Here is a 22308-nt window from a genome sequence, read left to right as displayed (position 1 = left end):
TTCAACTATGTGTAAGGGAATTAAGTCGTACTGCCCTATCTCTGCCATTGTGTGTAATGAGTTGGCATTGTCCTAGACATTTAGAATGTTCCCGGTGATGTGTATATGGGGAAACTGAGAAAATAGCTTCTCAAATCTTTTTCTGCGTTCTGCAGTTCAGATGAAGGACCCTGGTTGAGAACAGCCCCAGGTGCCCAAGTTAGGCGATACCATTTCGTGGGTTTTTTTGTTTGTTTTTTTAGTGTCTATAAAATACTCCAATTCACTTAAGGGGCAACTAGAAATGGCAGATTAAAATGATGAAAAAGGCTGGGCATGGTGGCTCATGCCTGTAATCCCAGCACTTTTGAGAGGCTGAGGTGGGTGGATCGACTGAGGTCAGGAGTTTCAGACCAGCCTGGCCAACATGGCGAAACTACAAAAATTAGCCAGGCATGGTGGCATGTGCCTGTAATCCCAGCTACTCAGAAGGCTGAGGCAGGAGAATGGCTTGAACCCAGGAGGCGGAGGTTGCAGTGAGCCGAGATCACACCACCGCACTCCAGCCTGAGTGACAGAGCGAGACTCCGTCTCAAAAAAAAAAAGCAAATAAAATGATGAAAAAGACAAGATCTGCAAAGTCTGACTGGAAATAAGAGGATCCAGGATAGCACATCAGCCTGGGAGGTAGACTAGATGACCATTTGAAGACTCCTTTTAACTGGATTTTTTTTTTTTTTTTTTATGACTCTGAAGACCTCTTCAGAGTGTAGTGACGCAATGTCCTTTACTTGGTACTTTCACCAAAAGCCTAGTTTCCTAGTCCACTTTAGCCTTAGGCAAGTGACCTGGAAATCCTACACCCTACACTAGGAACCTTGACAGCATGTCTTTATACAACCTCATAACACTTTACACAGAAAATCTCACAGGTGGCCCTCTGCTCTTCAACTTTACCATCCAGCTTAGACACTTGCTCTGACAGACCAGAAATGATCATTCTTCTAATTTCACCACAACCAGGAAAACTAATAACTTAGGAAGACCAGCAAGGATATCGTCCTCCATGGGCAAGCATACCAGAAGGAAAAATGTAAGGGTAAGAACTCTGCATCACTCACTGGTTCCAAATATCTGTTGTTTTCTTCTCTCAAATGTTAAAAGGCCATCCCTTTGCGATGTCAGCGTGCTGTGCCTCTGTTGGTGTAAAGCATTTGTTTCTCCTGGAAAGTGCACAACGGGGATTTTCTAAGAAATGGAAAACGATTGCCACACTCACATCAGACGGATCCCACGTGAAGCAGAGCGCAGTCCCTTTGTTTCCTCGTTAGCATCACCCGGCTCCCATATTTGTAGAGCTGTAATAAAAACAACTTCTTAACTGTGCGTCCTGTTGGTTTATACCAACCATGTCAGGTCCATAAACCATGGTATATTAAAGTGTAATAGACTGTGTAAAGAATACTAGGAAGATATTCCAACCCTTATCCCTTCCCCTTATTTCACAATTTACTGCCTCCCAGATGGGCATCCATAAATAGGACTTAATTGCGTTTGGCATAAAAGCCCCACTTTCTTTGAAGAGTGGCCTCCTCCTTCAGCCACTCTCATTGTATGAATGCCACCCTCTTGAGAATAAAAACTTCGGTCATTTGGGTACATTTAAATGGTGAATGTTCTTAGTCTGAATATTTTATGGAAATATCATTTTATTTATAAAAACTTTCTCTTTTTCAAAGTTAACTGTGGAAAATAGTATATTTTAAAGACTCAATCTGATACAGACGAAACTGGAGGGTTAATGCTATTTGTGCCTCCCTATAGTGTTAGTGCTATTTGTGCCTGTGTTAATGTATCAATCTAAAAGCAGGACATAGGATGGGCATAGTATTCTCTTGCTTTTCAGTTCCACTCTACTCTTTACTATTTTGTTGCAAACAAAAGATGGAAGATTAGAAATTTCTGTGCCAAAAAACAGGCACTTAATGAGTAGGGACTGTGTTCTGCTAACATGGGTTCTTCTGTTGTGTACTTTTCCATCTGTCAAATAAGTACACAAGGCTGGGCACGGTGGCTCACGCCTGTAATCCCAGCACTTTGGGAGGCTGAGGCAGATGGATCACTTGAGGTCAGGAGTTTGAGACCAGCCTGGCCAACATGGTGAAACCCTGTCTCTACTAAAGATACAAAAATTAGCCAGCCATGGTGCGTGCCTATAATCCCAGCTACTTGGGAGGCTGAGGCTGGAGAATCACTTGAACCCGGGAGATGGAGGTTGCAGTGAGCTGAGATTGCATCACGGCACTCCAGCCTGGGTGACAGAACAAGACCCTGTCTCAAAAGAAAAAAAAAAATAAGTACGTGAGTGCCTGCTAGGTAATAGTTGAGAGAAAAAGTCTGAACACAGATTTTGGTTGCAACTCTGAAAGGAGCACAGAGTCCAGTGGGAAAAGCCAGCTGCAAGCCAGTGATCTTGACATAGCATTCTGTGTGCTGTGATAAGGAATTGTGGGGAGATAGTGTGTTTGGATCTCCACAGAAAGAACGGCTCACCACATTATGGGGGAGAGGCATGGAGGGCCTCTCAGAGGAGATTTTCAAGCTTGGTTTTCGAAGAAAGAGAAGACATTCAAACAGAAGGGTAGGAGAAGGGAGAAGGGCAAGGAAGAGAAGGCATTAGAAACAGAAGGAGCAAAGTGCCCAAAAATAAAGACACCATGCAGCAAGTTGAGTCCAGAGAACAGCCATGAGTCCCACGCAGCAGGAGCTCTGGGGATGATAGTATGGGGATGGCAGGAGGCAGGTGTGAGGGGCTCACTGTGAACTGCAAATGTACTTTGTCTTCAGAGGGGGAACCAGTGAGAACATTAAGCAGAAAAGGGGCATAGTTCACTTTGCCTTCTAAAATGGCAGTTTTGGTGGCAACAAAGAGAATTGAATTTACTGTGCAATGAGGGGAACCTGTTACAGGTCACCATATAGAGCCTAGAGGTTAAGGAAGGAATCTTAGCTCTCAGAAAACTAAACCTCTCAAAAAAAGACTCCTGTATCATTATCTTTTATTTGGTATTGGGGAAGTGATCCAGTTAATCAGGTCAAAGATTACAGAACTCAATGGTCATTAAGGGGGAAAAACAGGTGAGAGTAATCATTAAGTACCTCTCCCCTCACATCCACCCCCATGACTCCCAGTTATTTGTTAAATTATAAATAAGTTTTTCTCTTTCTCCTGAGGATGAAATAAAACAAAGTGAGCTGAAACAGCAAATAAAATAACTTTAGGTCAGACATAGGGAACCACCCTTTTGTAGAAAAGCCTTTTACAGGCCATGCTAAGGACATCAGCTCAGTGAGTGAAATGAAAAAAAAAAACACTAAAGTTTTGAGCATAAATGATAACAACCAAAATTCTTGTCTACTGAAAGCAGTTATGAACATTCTAAAGAAAGCATGTTGTGTGAAATTTTGTGATAACCATGCCAAAGTCAGAAAGCTAGAGTAGGGACTACTAGCATTTGCTTCTAGCCAATCGACAATAAATGGCTGCCATTCTGGAATGCCCATCATACGTCACTCACTAGATTAATCTCACACGTTCAGTATATCTCATAGTCACAAGCACTTTGCAAGGTAGATCTTATTATTCCCATTTTACGGATAAGGCTCAGTGGAGTTAAGTGATTTTCTGATGATCACCCAGTTAATAAGTATCAGAGCAGAAATTAAACCCAGGTCCACCTGGTGCAAAACCCAAGCTCTTTCCTCTATGCTACACTTCATTTAACTCTGGCAAAACAGCCAACCCATTGGAAGCTTGAACCCCCAGCAGCTATGGCATGACGTTGAACTGTCAAAGACCTGACTGCAAAGACTGGCTGCATCTATGTGGGAGGGTAGGTATCATCATCTCCATTTGACAGAGCAGGAGACTGAAACAGGACACTGTGATTGGCTCATGACACTCAGGTGACACAGCTAGGGTTAAAGCTTGGCACTTAGTTATCATGAGTTCTGATTTGCATTCCTTGGGTCCATAGCCATGGAATAGAAAGCCATTTCTGCTTCACTTGGTAGGCTATGGAACTATGAACTTCAGAATTGTTCTTGTGGAGCAATTGTATGATATATAGTTCCCGTATTGAAAAACTAGAACTAGAACGTTGGAACACCGGGATTCTTATACTTGGCCCACAGTTACCTTATTTGTTGATGGTATTAGAATTTGAGTTTGTGACTCCAATCTTTAAACATGGTTCTTCCAGGTCATGTATTTGTGTTTTGCTTAGAGCATCTTGAAGACTTAAAATGTGTAATGGCCTGGTTTAAAATTTTACACATTCAAGTGGGAGAAACATTTTATGCTGTTAGAGCTTCCAAGTCACACCACAAGGGTAGATGCCTTTTGTGTTTGTACATGGGCAAAATTAGGGAACATTTAGATCTCTAATTTCTTCTCATTTTCCTGAAGGCCCTTTTCCCTAAACCCTCAGAGTTTCTGCAGTGTGCATTGGCTCTTAATAATACCTCTTTTTACATTTGGACTCTGTTTCGCCAAATCACCATATTCACAGAGGTATTGCAGAATCTTACCTGATGCTCAGTTCAGTTTGAATAGGGTATTTCTTGTCACTAAATTCATATACAGTTATGGCTTGGCCACACTCTGCTTAGCACACACAGCTTGGAAGTAGCCAGTTAGAAACCATCTGCTGAGAGAGCAGAGCTGGTCCAAGAAGATCACTCAGGCCTCAGAGGAATTTTTCCTCCTGTTTGGCTATGCACATAACTTAAAATCACTGGAGAAGAACAGATCACTAGTTTGTTTCACATTTTGGGGAACTTGATAACCTAGGAGAGACACAGGTCATTTCTCAGTATCTGATTGGCTAAGTACCAGACTAATTCACAGAAATTCCTGCCAAGAGTATGGGGGGACATCAGACAGCAAAAGATGGCCCTGGCCATGGCTTCCGTCTGCCTAAAATGATGCACTTATGAAAGCTGAATCATTTTAATATAAAACAATAAGTTTTACTAGTTGAAATATACTACATTTAGAGATAATGGTATACAACATTAGCCTCTCAATCTTCTTTAGCTTATGTTCATATTCTAAATATAAAGTTTTTTTAGGAAAGCCAGTATATCTCTTTTTAAGCAAGCTTTATCCAATATATGCATTTTTAAGCTAAAATGATTGCTTTAACATATAGCCACTTTTCTACAATTAAGGCTACAGCAGAAAGCAAGCCAGGTGAAGCTGCTGCCCTCCTAGAGCTTACATTCAGTTGTTGCATGGTAAACAAATGAGGAAAGGAATAGTCTGTTAGGTAGATAGAGGCTGTGGGAAGGCTATGGAAGGAAGGTAGGGGTAGAGGGTGTGTGTGGAGGGGTAGTAGGAAGATGATGAGTGGCAAGGGATGGTCTTTTATTTATGGAAGCTGGAGAAGGAGATACTTCTGCTGAGACCTCAATGCAGTGAGGGAGCCCATCGTGCAGACTGTGGTCAGGGTGTTCCAGAGAGGAGGAACAGCAAGTGCAAAGATCCTCCAATGTGCACGCTCAGTGCGCTCAAGCCAGAGGCAGCTGCCAGTGAAGCTGGAAAGGAAGGGGTGTGGGAAAGAGGAGGTAATGCCACCAAACAGCCAGGGAGCAGACTTAAGTGCAGGGCCTTCTAGAGCATTTTGAAGACTGTAGATACTATGTCAAGGCTGATGGCAAGACAAGCCATTGGAAGGTTTTGAGCAGGGGAGCCACTTGATAAAATTTACATTTTAAAATCAATGAGGAAGATTATGGTAATGTAGTATTAATACCTGCCATGGCCTATATTGAGCACACATTATGTGCTAAGCACTCTGCATGTATTATCTCATTAAATCTTTACAGCAGCTATATGATAATGGTCACTATGGCTGTTCTCATGGGACAGATGAGGCGATAACTAAGCATTTGGTCTTAACTAACTTGCCCAGAGTCACACAGATAGTAAGTGGTAGGGCCAGGTTTAATAAAAGGGTGATGTTTCAAAATCCCTTATCTTTCATGAAGTATCACAGCATAGACCCTAGATATGAGACTTACTTTTTTTCATTCATTTTACATCATTGTAGCCCTAAATTAAAGGAATCTGAAGGCTTATGTTACATAATAACTTATGTTACATAATAACATAACAACTTATGTTGTAGCTTATGTTACAACTTTCCTATTTTTCTGGATATTTTAAAGTGTAAGAGTGGTATTTTCATATATAATAATATATCTTCTGATTGTAGAGAAGGATATATAAAAGAACCACCCCAAAATGAAATCTCTTGATAATCCTATAGAAAGAACATAGGTTCTTGACCTGTGGATTCAGAATTGTATCTTAGTATCACTGATTTTCTTAGTAACCTTATGAAAACATTATTCTGACAAGAGTCCATGGGCTTCCCTAGACTGCCAAAAGGGCCTGTGGGTGTGGAGGCAGTATGCGCAAGATTCCCATGACTCTGAGCCGCACTGCTGCAAATGCTACTGGATTTATAATGTTTAGAGTAAGGGGGAACATGATGAGACGTGCAAGAGGGACCACATGTCCTGATCTACCCAGGATTTCCCTAATTTATGTCTTTGCCCAGGTGTAATTATTAACATTACTCTCAAAAGTGTCCCAGAGGAAACATTATTTGGCCACTATTAGCTATGTCTGTTATCAAGACTTCATGACTAAAACACCAAAAGCAATGGCAACAAAAGCCAAAATAGATAAATGGGATCTAATTAAACTAAAGAGCTTCTGCACAGCAGAAGAAACTGTCATCAGAGTGAACAGGCAGCCTACAGAATGGGAGAAAATTTTTGCAATCTACCCATCTGACAAAGGGCTAATATCCAGAATCCACAAAGAAAAACAAATTTACAAGAAAAAAACAACCCCATCGAAAAGTGGGCAAAGGATATGAACAGACACTTCTCAAAAGAAGACATTTATGCAGCCAACAGACACATGAAAAAATGCTCATCATCACTGGTCATCAGAGAAATGCAAATCAAAACCACAATGAGATACCATCTCACTCCAGTTAGAATGGCGATCACTAAAAAGTCAGGAAACAACAGATGCTGGAGAAGGTGTGGAGAAATAGGAATGCTTTTACACTGTTGGGAGTGTAAATTAGTTCAACCGTTGTGGAAGACAGTGTGGTGATTCCTCAAGGATCTAGAACTAGAAATACCATTTGACCCAGCCATCCCATTATTGGATATATACCCAAAGGATTATAAATCATGCTACTATAAAGATATATGCACATGTATATTTATTGTGGCACTATTCACAATAGCAAAGACTTGGAACCAAGCCACATGTCCATCAATGAGAGACTGGATTAAGAAAATGTGGCACATATACACCATGGAATACTATGCAGTCATAAAAAAGGGTAAGTTCATGTCCTTTGCAGGGACACAGATGAAGCCAGAAACTATCATTCTCAGCAAACTATCACAAGGACAGAAAACCAAACACTGCATGTTCTCACTCATAGGTGGGAGTTGAACAGTGAGAACAGATGGACACAGGGTGGGGAACATCACACACTGGGGCCTGTTGGGGGGTGGGGGGCTGGGGGAGGGATAGTATTAGAAATACCTAATGTAAATGACGAGTCGATGGGTGCAGCAAACCAACATGGCACATGTATACATGTGTAACAAACCTGCACGTAGTGCACATGTACCCTAGAACTTAGTATAATTTAAAAAAAAAAAAGCAGTGGTAGCAAATAAAGCAAATTGAGTGTTATTGCCAGGACATGTGCTAGAGGCTACCCACCCCTGAATTCAGACCTCCTGTGGTAATGAATGGGTGTAATTGAAGCTGTAAGATTACGCAAAGGAGACAACAGAAGAAAAAATTTTTAATCATGATTTATCTTTTACAGCCAAAAAAGAGCATAAGATGGAAGAAAGTCACTTGGAGAATGCACAGAAAAGGTAAGCAGCTCTGATTTGGCCCCAGTTCTTTCTTTGACTAGCCATTCTTTTGTATTATTATTATGAAGTACATTCATTTTGCTATGCAGTTCTATCTCCAAAACATTTTTACTTCCCCAACTGAAACTTTGTACCCTTTAAACACAAATTCCCCATTCCCCACTCCCCTGTCCCTAGGCAACCACCATTCTACTTTCTGTCTCTGTGACTCCAACTACTTTAGCTACCTGATGCAGTTGGGGTCATCCAATATTTGTCCTTGTGTGACTGACTGACTTTCCTGTAGCATAAGGTTTGACTAGCCCTACTTTCGGCCCCATGTGTTAAGACTATGCATCCATAAGCAATAAGCTTTACTTGGAAGCTGGAGTGAAAGCACTGTAGCAGGACTTAGGAATATTTTTCCTCAGGAAGTGAAGAATCATCCAGAAGTGACTCACCTGCCTCACATGCCTGTCATGACACTATTCTGCCTGTTTGCCTGTCCTGCATTGCTCTGCTCCTGAACCGCTTCATGGAAGTCAGGGACAGTTTGATCCTTCCTGGCATTACAACTAGATCAAACTAATTATTGCAGACACCTAAGAGACTTATTATGTCTTTCCTCAGCTTCTAGAGGAGGATATTATAAACAAGGGGCAGGTAGGGAGAAGGGGCTGTCCATATGTTCAGGTGGGGAGAAGGGGCTGTCCATATGCCCATACAGTGTATGGAGAATTCCCCCCAGAAGTTGGGGAACACCTCAGAGATCTGTTCAGCTTCATGTCACCCACTTCAGGCATCTTCTTGCTTGCTCACTCTCTCAATAGATACCACATGGGAACAATTCACTCCACCCAGTGGAACCTAATCATCAGCAGTTCTCATCCCTTAGGGCTTTTTCCTTTTTGTTAGTTGACCAGGTTAGTCAGTGTGGCTCTCCCTCCCTCATAGAAGAGTGAGTGGCAATAGACAGAGGTATTCTCATATTTAGGGCTGAAATTTGAGATACATTTTGCTGGTACGAATTCTAAAAGTACTGGTAAATTAGATGACAGGTAGAGGTAGGAGACAGCATATAAGGACAAATGAGCTTTACAAATGTGTGAGAGGAACAGTTACCCAGTTAGGAATTTAAATGCAAATAAACAGATTGTAGAAATTAACCATTTTCCTCCTGTCTAGCCACAGTTTCCGAGACTTCTGAAATCCCATAGACGGTGCCATCTGCCCTGCTTTCACAGGTGCCAACATCTTGCCCTGCTTCCCACTGTAATTACCAATAAGATTAAAATGCTGGTGAAAGCAAGGTGAAGGCAAGTCTTGCACTTTGCTAAGTACAGACATATTCTCAAATCGTGCTTATCATCCTATCATAATAATCATTCAAAACTGAGATAATTCCATGGTTATGTTTTTAGGAGTTTGTGTCTCTCTATTGACCTTATTCCTATATTAAGCTTCCCTTCACAATGCATAAAACTAGCACGTCTGCGTTATAGAAACATCCAGCACATAGAGAAGAGGTTATCAACAAGGGCACGTTGGTGTCAGGCCAAACAGAAATTCAGCTTCTGGGGTGGATGTCAAATTTCTAATACTTTTTCAGGATTCTTGCTGAAGGAAAAGGGGGCCCACCGTGGAGGGGCCGAAGCTGCTGCCGTGCATTAGCTCTGCGGAGGGGAGTCATAAATTCTGGTTGTCAGCGTTTTCCATGCCTTTGTGGTGAAGGTAGTCTAGCTTTCATGTCATACATGAAATATGTTAGATCCCATCTTTAATGTAGAAACCACAGTTGTTTGGTTATACTCTTTAAGGAGGTTGTGGTCAGTGTTGCAATATTTGTGTGAGATTAGTGAATTCTTATGTTTTATTCTCAAGAGAAACAATTTACTCTGAGGCTAAGGAGTATTTGCTTTTCCTAAGCAGTTTCTGAAGGCATGCATGTAAGACAATAAGTGGATGTGTTCCGCTCTGGATCTCAGGACTGTAAAAGTAAAACAGTTCACTTCGCTACAGGCTCTTTGATGTAATCATTGTCTGTACTTTAAAAATGTTTGGCTGAATTAAAAAGATACAAATCAGACAGGGAATTATAGCAGAGAGAAAAGGGGTCAGGGACTAGTTTGCATGAAATGAAAAAGTTATATAAAACCAAACATAGGATTAGAAATCAATCTTTTAAAATTTGAGAGCCATTTTAGAGCTATCTGCTAACAAATAGAAATTTCAAATCCCATGATTGACCTTTGTTTCCTGTATATTAGAGAAAATTCTCCTGGTTGTTAAATATCAACAATTTTCTTGTCCAAATTGCAAAAGATTTTCAGTGGTCAGCCTCTGTGAATCAAAACTGAATTTAAAATGGAGTTTTGTCTAGGAAAGACAACAGTCTAGGCCTTATCAAACCATTGCAGGTTCATATTCTAGCTTTTAGCATTTTCTTAAACAGTGGAATAACAATGAAATCAAATAAGGCACACTGATTTTGTTTTTTTGTTGTTTTTTTTTTTGAGACGGAGTCTCGTTCTGTCGCCCAGGCTGGATTGCAGTGGCGCAATCTGGGCTCACTGCAAGCTCTGCCTCCCAGGTTCATGCCATTCTCCTGCCTCAGCTTCCTGAGTGGCTGGGCCTGCAGGTGCCTACCACCACGCCTGGCTAATTTTTTTTTTTTTTTTTTTTTTCTAGTAGAGATGGTGTTTCAACGTGTTAGCCAGGATGGTCTCGATCTCCTGACCTCGTGATGCGCCCGCCTCGGCCTCCCAAAGTGCTAGGATTACAGGCGTGAGCCGCTGTGCCCGGCCAAATAAGGCACATTCTTGAAGCGACTTTATCTTTGTCTAAGCTGCTGAGTGCCAAAGCCAGGCCATCCTCTGGGAGTCTGTGTACTTTGGTTCTTCTGAAGAGGTTCACTTGCTTTCTTAGTTTCCAAAACACATAAGAAAAAAAAGGCTGAAATTTAGTATTTTTTTTAGTGTTTCTCCCCCTTTAAGGGAGAGTAAGCAAGCAGTACCTCACAAATCCCCAGGGAGAGAGGCAAGGAGGGCAATGGTTAGCTTCAGTTTAGAGTTGGGAAAATCGAGGCCTACAGGAGGATGATGTGTTTTTCTCAGGCTGTGCAACAACCACCAAATCACTCTTGACATTCTCTGAAACTGCACCAGGATTTGCAATATGTTGATCTCACAATCTAGACTCCAGGTGATGCCAGAGGTGTCAGGTGTTCCATGAAGCGCAATAACTGGACTTCACTATATTTTGCTGGAAAATCAGAAGATAAGTTGTTCCTCTAAATACTAGAAATTAAAGACTTTCCCTTCCCCATGAATGCTCAAATAAATATGTATCTGTATAGAAGGTAAGCATAAGAAAGAGAAAAAATAATCACATGCCCTCCCTGGGGTAATGCATGTTATGTGTGATACAGAGGAGGACACCTGTGTCTAAAGTAGAAAAGGGTGGGGGAGAACGACTATTTTGTCTCTTAAATGCCTGTGTTACTGAGCATGAGCAACAGAAAGATAAAGCAGACAGAGCATTTCACAGAAAATCAGGGGACCTGAATTCCAGGCCCAACCCTACCAGGGAATAATGCCACACAGTCTTTCCAGGTCTCTGTTTTGTCATCTATAAAATGATAATTTGGGCAAGTCATCCTGTAAATTCCTTCCCATTCTAAAGTCCTGTGACTTTGTAGGAAATGAATGGCCTGTTCCTATAGGTTATATAACTCTCTACTTATGTATTCCCATGCTATAGTCAAAATAATTTTCATTTGAGTGAAATAAAGTTACATGCTATAGAGTGTACATTTGGTTTTACCAGTGTTTGGACTGCCATGGAAATAAGGGTTATGTCTGGGGCAAGAGTGGACATTGCCACGTTCTTCCCTTCCCGGTTTTTCTCGACATTATGGATGTTTGGAATTATAATAGAGTCCCGTAAGAGATTACTGCAGTTATTGCCTTTCTCCACTTACACACTTCCAGTCTTTTAATAACTGGGAGCCAAAATTCCCTGACCAGTAGTTTTAATTTGCATTAAAAACAGATTTATTCTTTACAGAAGCACAAAGAATTTATGGGACTCAGAGCTGCAGCTCCAGCTTGGATCTCGCCTAATCGTACCCATGGAATCAATTAACAGTTCATCTGTGAAATGTGATAAAATCTTATGAGATACATATTGCCCAATAACCGAGAATGAGATGAAAGTATGCTCCATAATAGTAACGGAGCTTCAGGGTTTTACAATCGCCATTGAATAGAGTTCCATTAGAAAATCAGTATTCAGGATGGCCACACAAAAAAAAAAAAAACACTGTGTCTGAACAGATGATAGAGCATTGAGTAATAAACCTGGCCAGCCATTCCTGCTTTGATTAGTTTCCAACACCCTAGAAAAGGGGGTCATTTATTTAAGTGTTCTTGCTCATGGCAAATGAGCTTGTGAGGCTTGGGGTAGGTGGGGGTGAGGGGGAAAGATTGAGTTCAAAGCTGTAAATTGCTGCAAAGCTAGTGCCTCCAAGAAGGGCTGCTTGGGAGGCCCAGGTAGTCTGGTGTGCAGTGAGCCTTGCTGGGATAGGTCTTACTGATATCTAGGAATCCACTCTGGAAAATTGGGATTCTTTACTGACCAGACTGGAGATCATTTTTCCAAGATCAGAAATGGTTTTTCATCCAAAACTTGCTATGCCTACAACTGTATCTGTTTTTGTACATCAGTGGTTTGCATTCTTGTATCATATTAAGCTTTAAAAGGTAGCCCTCCTGAAGATCATATCATCTACATCTCTTATTTTACCCTTGAGAAAATTGAGAGTCAAGGATGCTGAGTGATTGACCCAAGATTACAAAGCCAGTATATGCCAGAATAAGGATAGAATGGATTTTCTTGCTTTTTTCTGAAACATTTGACAGATTAATTATTCCCAATGAGCTATCGAACTGACCGCTGCTAATGCTGCAGTCAGTGTGTCATCCGCCTTGCATGTAATCACTAAACATAAAATGAAGAGCAGGGAAGAGACGGGGATTTGAGATGAAGAACAAACTCGAGACCTTTTACCTACACACCCCCAGAAATTATACGTGCTGATTTTATACAGATAAGATGTGCCCAGGAGCATCCCAATCAAGTTCCATTTTTTTGGCAAATCAGTTTGAGCAAATAGATTTTCTGAGGCTTACAATAAACTTCAGTAACTGTGAGCCCCCAGCTTCTGTGTTACAAAATAAACACATGAGAAACTGCCCCCAGCATCCCCCCTCTAATGGATTTTAGTGTTGGCAATTTCTCACCCTCTACCTCATTCCATTTTCCCCCCTACCTGTTGCAGTTTTGAAACAACAGTAGGATATTTTGGGATGAAGCCAAAGTCTGGCGAGAAGGAGATCACACCCAGCTACGTGTTTATGGTGTGGTATGAGTTCTGCAGTGACTTCAAGACAATTTGGAAACGGGAGAGTAAAAACATATCTAAAGAAAGGTAAGGTTCAAAAAAAGATTTTAATGCCTCCTTCAGGAGCCTAGGAAACTGCACTCTTAAACCTATCAAAGTGTGTCTATTTCACACGTGTCGATGTTTTCTTTCGGATGAAGTGGTCATCGAGGAAGGACTTTTTGCCTCAGGGATGGTAGGGAAATTCGGGGAAAGCTTGCTGTCCACACAGGCAGATATGCTCACATGATCTGATAAGTTACACTTTCTTAACCCCTTCCAATTACTAGCTAGTAAATGAAAGGAGGGTTGTGCTAATTTGCAACAGATTGCTTCTCTGTGTATTTTCATGTTGGCCCAGGCTAAATGAGGCAGCCTTGCTGTCGCAGACAGTATAGACAAATAAAAGTGAATGCTTTTCCCATTAATATACTGAACTTGCATCAAAGGAAAATCTGTGTGACTCAGGCCACACTTCACACAGCGTGGAAGCCCCGCATTGGATTTACAGCGCCACTTCTGACTCCCTGTATCCTGCTGCGGACATCAAACTGCGTGCCGCTCAGCCTCGTTGCAGCCCCCGATTTTATTAGCTGGGGGTAGAAGAAAAACCTCAACTCTGAATATAGACGGTGTGTGTGTGTGTGTGTGTGTGTGTGTGTGTGTGTGTGTGTGTGTGTGTGTGTTCGTGTTCGTTTTCCTTAGAGAGATTGAATTTGCCCCTATTTATCAGAAAAAAGCATTTCTGCCTGATCATTTTTGTGATTGTGTTGCCACTGTTATGGAAGGGGTGTCATGGATTTAAACTTCAAACAGGTCTTACTACTACTCCTGTGGAACAGATGTATAAGAATGGCATTCAAAACAGAGTGGAAGGAGACAAAAAATTCCTCAGCGTAAGGAAAATGATATATTTCATTATAGCATCTACCTTTTACTAACCTTTGAGGCCTGACATTCCATAATTCAGTATTTTTATTCTTCACTTTGTAATCAAAGAAAAGATGTATACATATTTCTAGACACATCACAACCTACCCTAATATATTTCACCTTAAAACACTAGTAAGAGGAGCAAAATTGTGAGACTTTTGACCTAGTATTAGTCTCTAAGTATTTTCTCAGGGAGCTAAAAAAAGAGAAAGGCCTTCTTTCTTTCCAAGGAAGTTAAAGAGCTTTAAAAACGTTTATCAACACATCTTCCCATCATTACTTCTTTGGGAACATGGGAATTAAACTGAATATATCCATTATATAGATAAAACTGAAGCAGAGAAAAGTACCATTGTTGAGAAAATAGGTCGTTGATAATAACATGAAAAAAAAATCCTAAAAATCTTGGCACCCAACCCATAGCTCTTGCCCTGCCATCACTTATTTAGCCCTTTAAAGTAAGCTAAAATAAGTTTCTGTGGAATTAATTCTCATACGAAAATACTATTCTTAAAACAGCATAGGAGCTGGCCAGTCTGCCCTCCAGGTCCATACACCTTGAGGCTGGGACATCCAGCACTGGGCCTGGAATGTACAGCTTTTGCTTAAGAATTTTTACACCTCAGATTTTGAGCACAGTCCTTAGTATATTTGTCCTTGGGGCCCTAAAAATGGTCTAAAACAAACAAAAGACCAACAGAGAAGGCAATTAATTGCTTTATATGTTAATGATCTTCTGTTGAAATAACTGTATTCCAAATGAAAGAGTGTTCTGTATCATAGAAGTTAGATCAAAGAAATTGTGAGTCTGTCATAGAGGTGGTATCCAGAAGTCCTTCAAAATGACAGTATCTCTGATTCCCAGCCACGGGCGTTTGTGGCATTGCTTCCTGGGTGCAGCTGTTGAATTGCCTGCTTCACACTCTGTAAACCAACCCCTTTACAGGGTCATGACCTCACAAGACCCTTTTCGGTTCTTCTCATTTCGCAGTTTCAGGGGACCCTTCATTCCAGCCATGCTCTGTGAGGATGGATCACCAAGGTTTCTACCCTAAAACAACACCTCTGAAAGTTGATGATGGCTAATAAGATATTTCTGGAGGCAGCAGCATGGTTAGGAAAATCTGTGTGTTAAGAAATATTAGCACATTATGTATATTACTCCTCAACCATTTAAACAAACTGCTTGATATCCAGGGTTTTCTTAAAATCCTAAAGTGAGAACTTGGTTAAAGTGTTCTCTGTCTGCTAAAGATTTTAGCTTCTTTCCTGTTAGAATCACACATTCATTATGGTAAAATAAGCAAATTAACTGGAATTTTTCTATTAAATGAGGAACACTATAATTGCTTTGTTTTGACATCTATTTAATGATATTTGATATTATAGTTTCAATTATACTTTCCCCAGAAACCGAATATATCCCAACAACACTAAACATCAGGAGGCAACATAACATCATTAACAAGGGCATCCTAAAAAATAAAATTCATAACCAAAATAAAAACCTGATAATGTGTAATTATAAAGAAAAAAACTAGTTTGGGATCTCATCAGAAAAATTCAACTCACTTAATTTTTAAATATATTGGAAGGCCAACTAAGTGCTCAAAATCATTGGAAAAATTAAGAATCAGTAGTAGCGTTTTCAAAGGGACAGGTTTCATGGAAAACACTGTTTTGTTTAAATTCTACTTCCAAATGAAATGGAAGTGTTGAAAACTACTTAGGCCACTGGAGGTTAATTTTAGGTGGTGGAGAATATTTACTTTTCCTGCTTAGGTAGTTTTCATGAGTACACATTAGTTTGATACAAAATTGAGATGAATGCATCTTCATAACAAGATAACAGCTTCCCCTCATAAAATCCAGAATAATCTCTAACATACAAATGACCACATAAAAATGTCCTAAGTTCTTGTGCCTTGTGAGTGAACAATAATCTTATTAAACTGGTGTCAGGGCACAACTCTGTGGTTCGGCAGAAGGAGCAATATTTCACTGGGGAATATGGTTTACCTGGAGATTAACTATATCTTTGGAAGAGTAATCTACTGTGTCATGGTATATTAATGGCTTTCAATTTTCCTTGGCATTCAAGCCAATCTTAAGCAAAAGAGCAAACTTCTGAGCCCAGGCACAAATCCAAAAGCGCCACTTTCTAGACGTGCAGTCTGTGACCCACTCAGTCATCGTGCTGCCCCTGGTTATCAGGACTCATCTTTCAGTGAAGCATCCCAGTCCCTTCTCTTATCCCTTCTGAATATGTGCAGTGCTGAGCAGTGTAAAAAAAGACCTGGAGACAGAGAGCTGAAAACAGGCATTTTTACCCTTCACCCCGCCATCCCCCCACCCCCATTAATTGGCTATGTGATCTTGGGCCAGTCACTTATTCACTGGGAACCTAATTGTCACGTCTGTAAAATGTATGTATCAGGATGAAGCAGGAATTAAATGGTGACTATGAGCTCTTCTAGCTCAAAATCTCTATGAATCTAGAAACTACTGTTCTAATTTTCTGAGGAGCTGTGTGTTTCACTTCTGCCATAGTGCCCCTCACCTTTGCTCTTGAGCTATAGGTACTGTATTGGAAGATATTTCAAGCAAGGACTTGGAGGTGAGTTGGGAGAGAGATTAGGTGCCAGAAAGAATTTTCATTGCCCTCTTGAAATTGGTAAACGTCTATAGCTACCTTGCCTCACCTGAACCCCCAGTTCTTCTCATAAAATACTAATGTTGGCCTTTGTTTTGTTTTCTTTTGAGTCATTCAGGCTAGAGTGCCATGACGCAATCATAGCTTACTGCAGCCTTGACCTCCTGGGCTCAAGCAATCCTCCTGCCTTAGCCTACTGAGTAGCTGGGACTACAGGTGTGCATCACCATACCTAATTTTATTTTTTTATTTTTGTAGAGACGGTGTCTCACTATGTTGCCCAGGCTGGTCTCAAGCTCCTGGGCTCAAACAATCCTCCTGCCTTGGCCTCCCAAAGTGCTGGGATTACAGGCATGAGCCACCATGCCTGATCCTAATGTTGTTCTTGAAGATCACGTTTTTTTATGGAGCATGTACACAAAACGTTTTTTTCTCTGCTCATCTGTATCCAGCATTGCATTTATGATGTATCATAATCCAAGGTTTATTTTATCCTCAGAAGCAACTTTGCCTCACTTTTACCTTTTAATGCACTTTTGTATTTGTACCTCATGATATCCAAACATTCAATGAATTTTTGGTACACATGTTTCTTCCACCTGTTAAATCAATAGATTATCCAAGTATATGCATAACTGCAAGGAGATAACCTAATTTTTGCTGAAACCTTTATTGGCTATTCTGTAGTCTTTTTTTTTTTTTTTTTTTGGCTGCTGAATTATTCTGGGTGATAGGACCCTTACTTACAAAACATTCCACCAGTTAGGATATCCTAAGACTGCCCCCACATATGCCCGCGCATGCACACGAAGCACTGCCTCCCACAAAATGAGCTTTGAATTTGCAAAAGGTACAGAAAGCCTACAGGAGTCATGACTCCATTAATAAAGTCTGGGCATATAATTCACCCTGAGCCAAAGCAAACTTTAAAAGTGCCATTTAAAAACCCCATAATGGGTAAGTAATGAGTGAATTAGAAGTTTGGTGAATTTTATGTGAAATGAAAATAAGAAATTTCACTACACAGATAGCTATAATTTACACCATAGGGGAATGGATAGTTACCTTGTTTTTTTCTTTTGGGGGCGGGGGGGCTGTTTTTTTATTACCCAGCTACCTACCAATAGGGTTTTTGTTTTAAGTCTATTACTTGCTGCTGTCATGGGTGATTATGGAACCGCTGTACCCTTGACAGAAGATAGTTGAAAGCTGTTGTGAGGCTATCCTGAAAGCTGTTCTCAGAGCTCCCTACTGCTCAGGTCACTTTAGGACCAAGAGTTGGGGACTTAGAGATGCTGTCACTCAATCCACAAGCCACTGACTGCAGTGTAGACACTACAGGAATTCTTTTCTTTACATGATAAACTTACTCCTAGCAAAAGCTCCATAAATAAAATTGTTATTTATTGAATTCTGCTTTCCTACTGACATACATACATGATAATTTCAGTAACTTGTAACATGTTAACTTTCTTTTCCTTGCCCTGTGTTATGTAGTTAAATGACTTGTATTCGTTTAACCACTAAAGAGCTGCTTATTTTTAAAAATCTCTTAATAATACAATCACCCCCTAATTAATTGTCAAAACTTTGAATTTTCCTAAATCACATTTGAAAATGTTTCTGTGCAAATACACAAACAGTAAATGCCCCAAGACCTAACTGATAAACAACATTGTCATAATCACAAAGAACAGCCGGGCGTAGTGGCTCATGCCTGTAATCCCAGCACTTTGGGAGGCGGAGGTGGGTGGATGACCTGAGGTCAGGAGTTCAAGATCAGCCTGGCCAACATGGTGAAACCTCATCTCTACTAAAAAATACAAAACTTGGCTGGGTGTGGTGGTGCACACCTGTAATCCCAGCTACTCGGGAGGCTGAGGCAGGAAAATTACTTGAGCCTGGGAGGCGAAGGTTGCAGTGAGCCGAGATCGCGCCACTGCACTCCAGCCTGGGCAACAGAGTGAGACTGTCTTTAAAAAAGAAAAGAAAAGAAAAGAAATCACAAATAATAAAACCTGCTTATTCCCCAAGCAATAAATTTAAAACTACATCTGGAAAATTAAAAATATGCCATGAATAAGGAGAGAGGATAAACTAAAAAACTGTAAGAATTATAGGATCATTGGTTTAAAAAACTATACACACCTCTTGGCCCTCTCTCTGAAAGCATCATTCCGTCTCCTTTTCCCTCCTAACTTCTTTTAAAAGAATGATTTACGTTCATTTCCTTATTTCCTTTTTCGTACCACACACTCCTTCCTGTCTCAGTAAGGATAACGTCTTGGCTGCCATAACAGAGACCAAAATAACTGTTGCTTAAACAAAGGAAAAATCAATTTTCCTCATGTATAACAATCTGAATGCAAGGAGTTTGGATGTCAGGAACCCAGTTTTCTTCTCTTTTGTGGCTGCCATCCTTAAGGTAAGGTCCTTATTCCCAACGTGTAAGGGGGCACACGTCAGGTCTACTGCTACCATTGCTGCTGAGTTCCTGCCAGTGGGAAGGGGACTGCACAACCTTTCCTTTTAATATTAAATAGCACGAGCTGGAAGGTGCACACATCACTTCCACTTTATCCCATTGGACAGAACTTAGTCTCATGGCCATACACAAGGGAGACCAGGAAACGTAGGCTTAGCTGGGAGCCATGTCCTTGCTAAAGACTCATGGTTTCCTTTACTAAAGGAAGCAGGAGAACTGCATATTGAGATTGTTACTAGACTGTGTCACATTTCCTAACTGTGAAATCAGATGACTCCTTCTAACTAACTCTTTGCCACTGCAATTTTTGGGGTTTTTTTTTTGTTTTGTTTTGTTTTGTTTTGAGACGGAGTCTTGCTCTGTCGCCCAGGCTGGAGTGCAGTGGCGCGATTTCGGCTCACTACAAGCTCCACCTTCCGGGTTCACGCCATTCTCCTGCCTCAGCCTCCCAAGTAGCTGGGACTACAGGCGTCTGCCACCAAGCCCGGCTAATTTTTTTTTTTTTTTTTTTTTTTAGTAGAGACTGGGTTTCACTGTGTTAGCCAGGATGGTCTCAATCTCCTGACCTCGTGATCTGCCCGCCTCGGCTTCCCAAAGTGTGCCACTGCTAGTTTTTGACACCGATGGTAGTTTCCTCCATCTCGAAATGCCTCATTGCTCTGATAATATATTGGGTCTCTCTGCAAAGGTGACTACTCCCCTTCTTCATCTCCCTCCTTAGTTCCTCTGTTTCTTCTGTTCCTTAAGTGTGGGCCTTCCCCAAGGTAAATCTCAGTGTTCCTCTTTTCTGCTCTATACTCTGTTTAGTTAGTCCCAACTATTTTCACAGCTTCACCTATCACCTCATTGCCAAGGCCTCCCAAGTTTTAGACCTACATTTCCTACTGTACATTAAACTGTATACCCAGCCTTCATCTGCAATTCAATATGTCTCGGTTGGAAATTATTCTGTCTCAACTAAGGCCTATTCCTCTTAGGCTCCCTGACTTTCAATTGCAACACTATCCTCCTCCTAGTAGCAAAAGGCAGGCTGGAAATGAGAATTATCTTTACTGCTACAAGATTTATTTTTCATCTATTTCTGACTCTTTATAGTTTTGCCCCCTTAATGGTGATTGTTTTTTACCCTGTATTTGAGGTGTCTCTGCTCTAATTCAGGACTCTATCATCTCTCACTTGGATTATTGAAACATCCTTCTAACTCTTCTCTCTGCCTAGAGGTTTTCTGTTTCCTCTTGAAGTGTCCCTGAATATTGCATCCAGTTATCTTTCCAAAACAGAAGTTAGATCATAGTTATCTCTTCAAACATATTCTGTGGTTTTCCATTGCTCATGAAATAAAGGAAAGATAATTAGCCATGGATGGTACTTTAATTTATTAATGTATTAAGTTCTCACAACAGCCCTGAAGGAAAAAAAAAAAGGTTTATTGCTATTTCACAGCTAAGCATGAGAGAGTAAATGAATTTTCAATGTCACAGTTTCATTAATAAACAGAATGAGCATAAGAACCTAGGTCTTTTTTTTTTTTACACTAAAGCTTGAGTTCTTTGAAGAACTTCATATTCTCTCCCAAATTATAGCATGGCCCTCTGAGAACCTGCCCTAAACTCACTCTTTAGCCTCATTTCGTATAGCCTCATCCCTCCCTGCACCTACTATGACCATTCACTGTCTCACACCTGCACTCTCTTTCCTTGTGTTCTCACTGGATAATTTCTTCATACCGCATTCCCCCCATTATTTCCTGCTGATCAAATAGAGTCATCCTTCAAGGCCTGCCTCCAGAAACCAGGTTCTGTAGAAATTTTCTGAAATCTCCCTTAATAAAAGAATTAGCTTTTCCTGTGGGCTCTGACAGCATTTTCTTCTTATGATCCTTTAGTATTTAATTCATTCCAACTTGTTATTTTAGCAGTTTATGTGTATCTTTCCACTTTTAGGACACAAGCCTGTTCTTTGCTGTGTCTTGTATGGTGCATTCTCCAGCGCACAGCTGGATATTGAAAGAGCATTGAAGATCTTGGCTGGTGTAAGAGTTTGGAGAAAGAAATGATCCAAAGGAAATGTGGAACCTACAGGGAGCTTTGAGAAGACACTTAGCCATAATCAGGACCACCCTAAGCAGATAGTTTTAGAGGAGATTCAGAAGCCAGTGGGGCAGTGTTAGAGATCAGCAGCTCCCAAACCTGGCAGATCTCCCAAGTCACCTGGAGGTCATTGTAAAAATGTAAACAGATCCACTGAATCAGAATAGCAGAGTGTAGAGTCTAGAAATCTGTGATTTTAGAAACTCCCCACAGAGATGGCAGAGCAAGAAGACATTTTGTGTTTAGTTTCCTTAATAAATGCCTTGGCTTCACCATCCTCTTGTTTACATGTACCAGGTAGGCTTTGGAGATCAGAGATTGACACCTTCCTAATGATCCTTCAGCCAAGTTTAGAAACTCCTGGGCTCAGGTGATCTTGCAGTTCTCTTCCAACCCTGACTTCCTGTGATTTTAAGTAGAAAATGAGCTGGGCATTGACAGCAGATGAATTTGGCTACATAGACATAAAGAGGCGGACCTGGGTGATTCAACATGCTTTTGGAGGAATCATGCAGTGTTATTCCTGGGATCAGCCTAACTGCCTTCTTTTCTGTGCTTCCTTCTTTGAGTGCTTGGTCTACTCCAGTCTCTTGTGTATTTGCACATTCCTATAATATAAATTTGCAGCACTTAATTTAAACACGTAGAATCGTGTCACTTAACTAGCGGGATACATTGTGAGAAACGCATTGTTAGGTGATTTCATCATTGTGCAAACATTATAGAGTGTACTTACACAAACCTAGATGGTGTAGCCTACTTCACA

General features: G+C 40.8%; 1 protein-coding gene across 4 annotated transcripts in view; it reads left to right on the top strand.

The window, feature by feature from the left end:
- FMN1 (formin 1) overlaps window positions 1-22308 on the top strand; it is a 431150-nt gene that overhangs the window by 384745 nt on the left and 24097 nt on the right. For 3 of the 4 annotated variants that reach the window (XM_055098140.2, XM_063596522.1, XM_034938470.3), the window contains 2 exons: window positions 7911-7962; window positions 13280-13429. In XM_055098140.2, the coding sequence (XP_054954115.2) occupies window positions 7911-7962; window positions 13280-13429 (202 nt within the window). The other variant, XM_063596523.1, reaches the window with a different exon arrangement.

Source organism: Pan paniscus, chromosome 16, assembly GCF_029289425.2.
Source record: "Pan paniscus chromosome 16, NHGRI_mPanPan1-v2.0_pri, whole genome shotgun sequence".
Lineage (NCBI taxonomy): Eukaryota > Metazoa > Chordata > Mammalia > Primates > Hominidae > Pan > Pan paniscus.
Note: the sequence above shows the minus strand (reverse complement) of the source record. Positions and strands in the feature narration are given on the sequence as shown.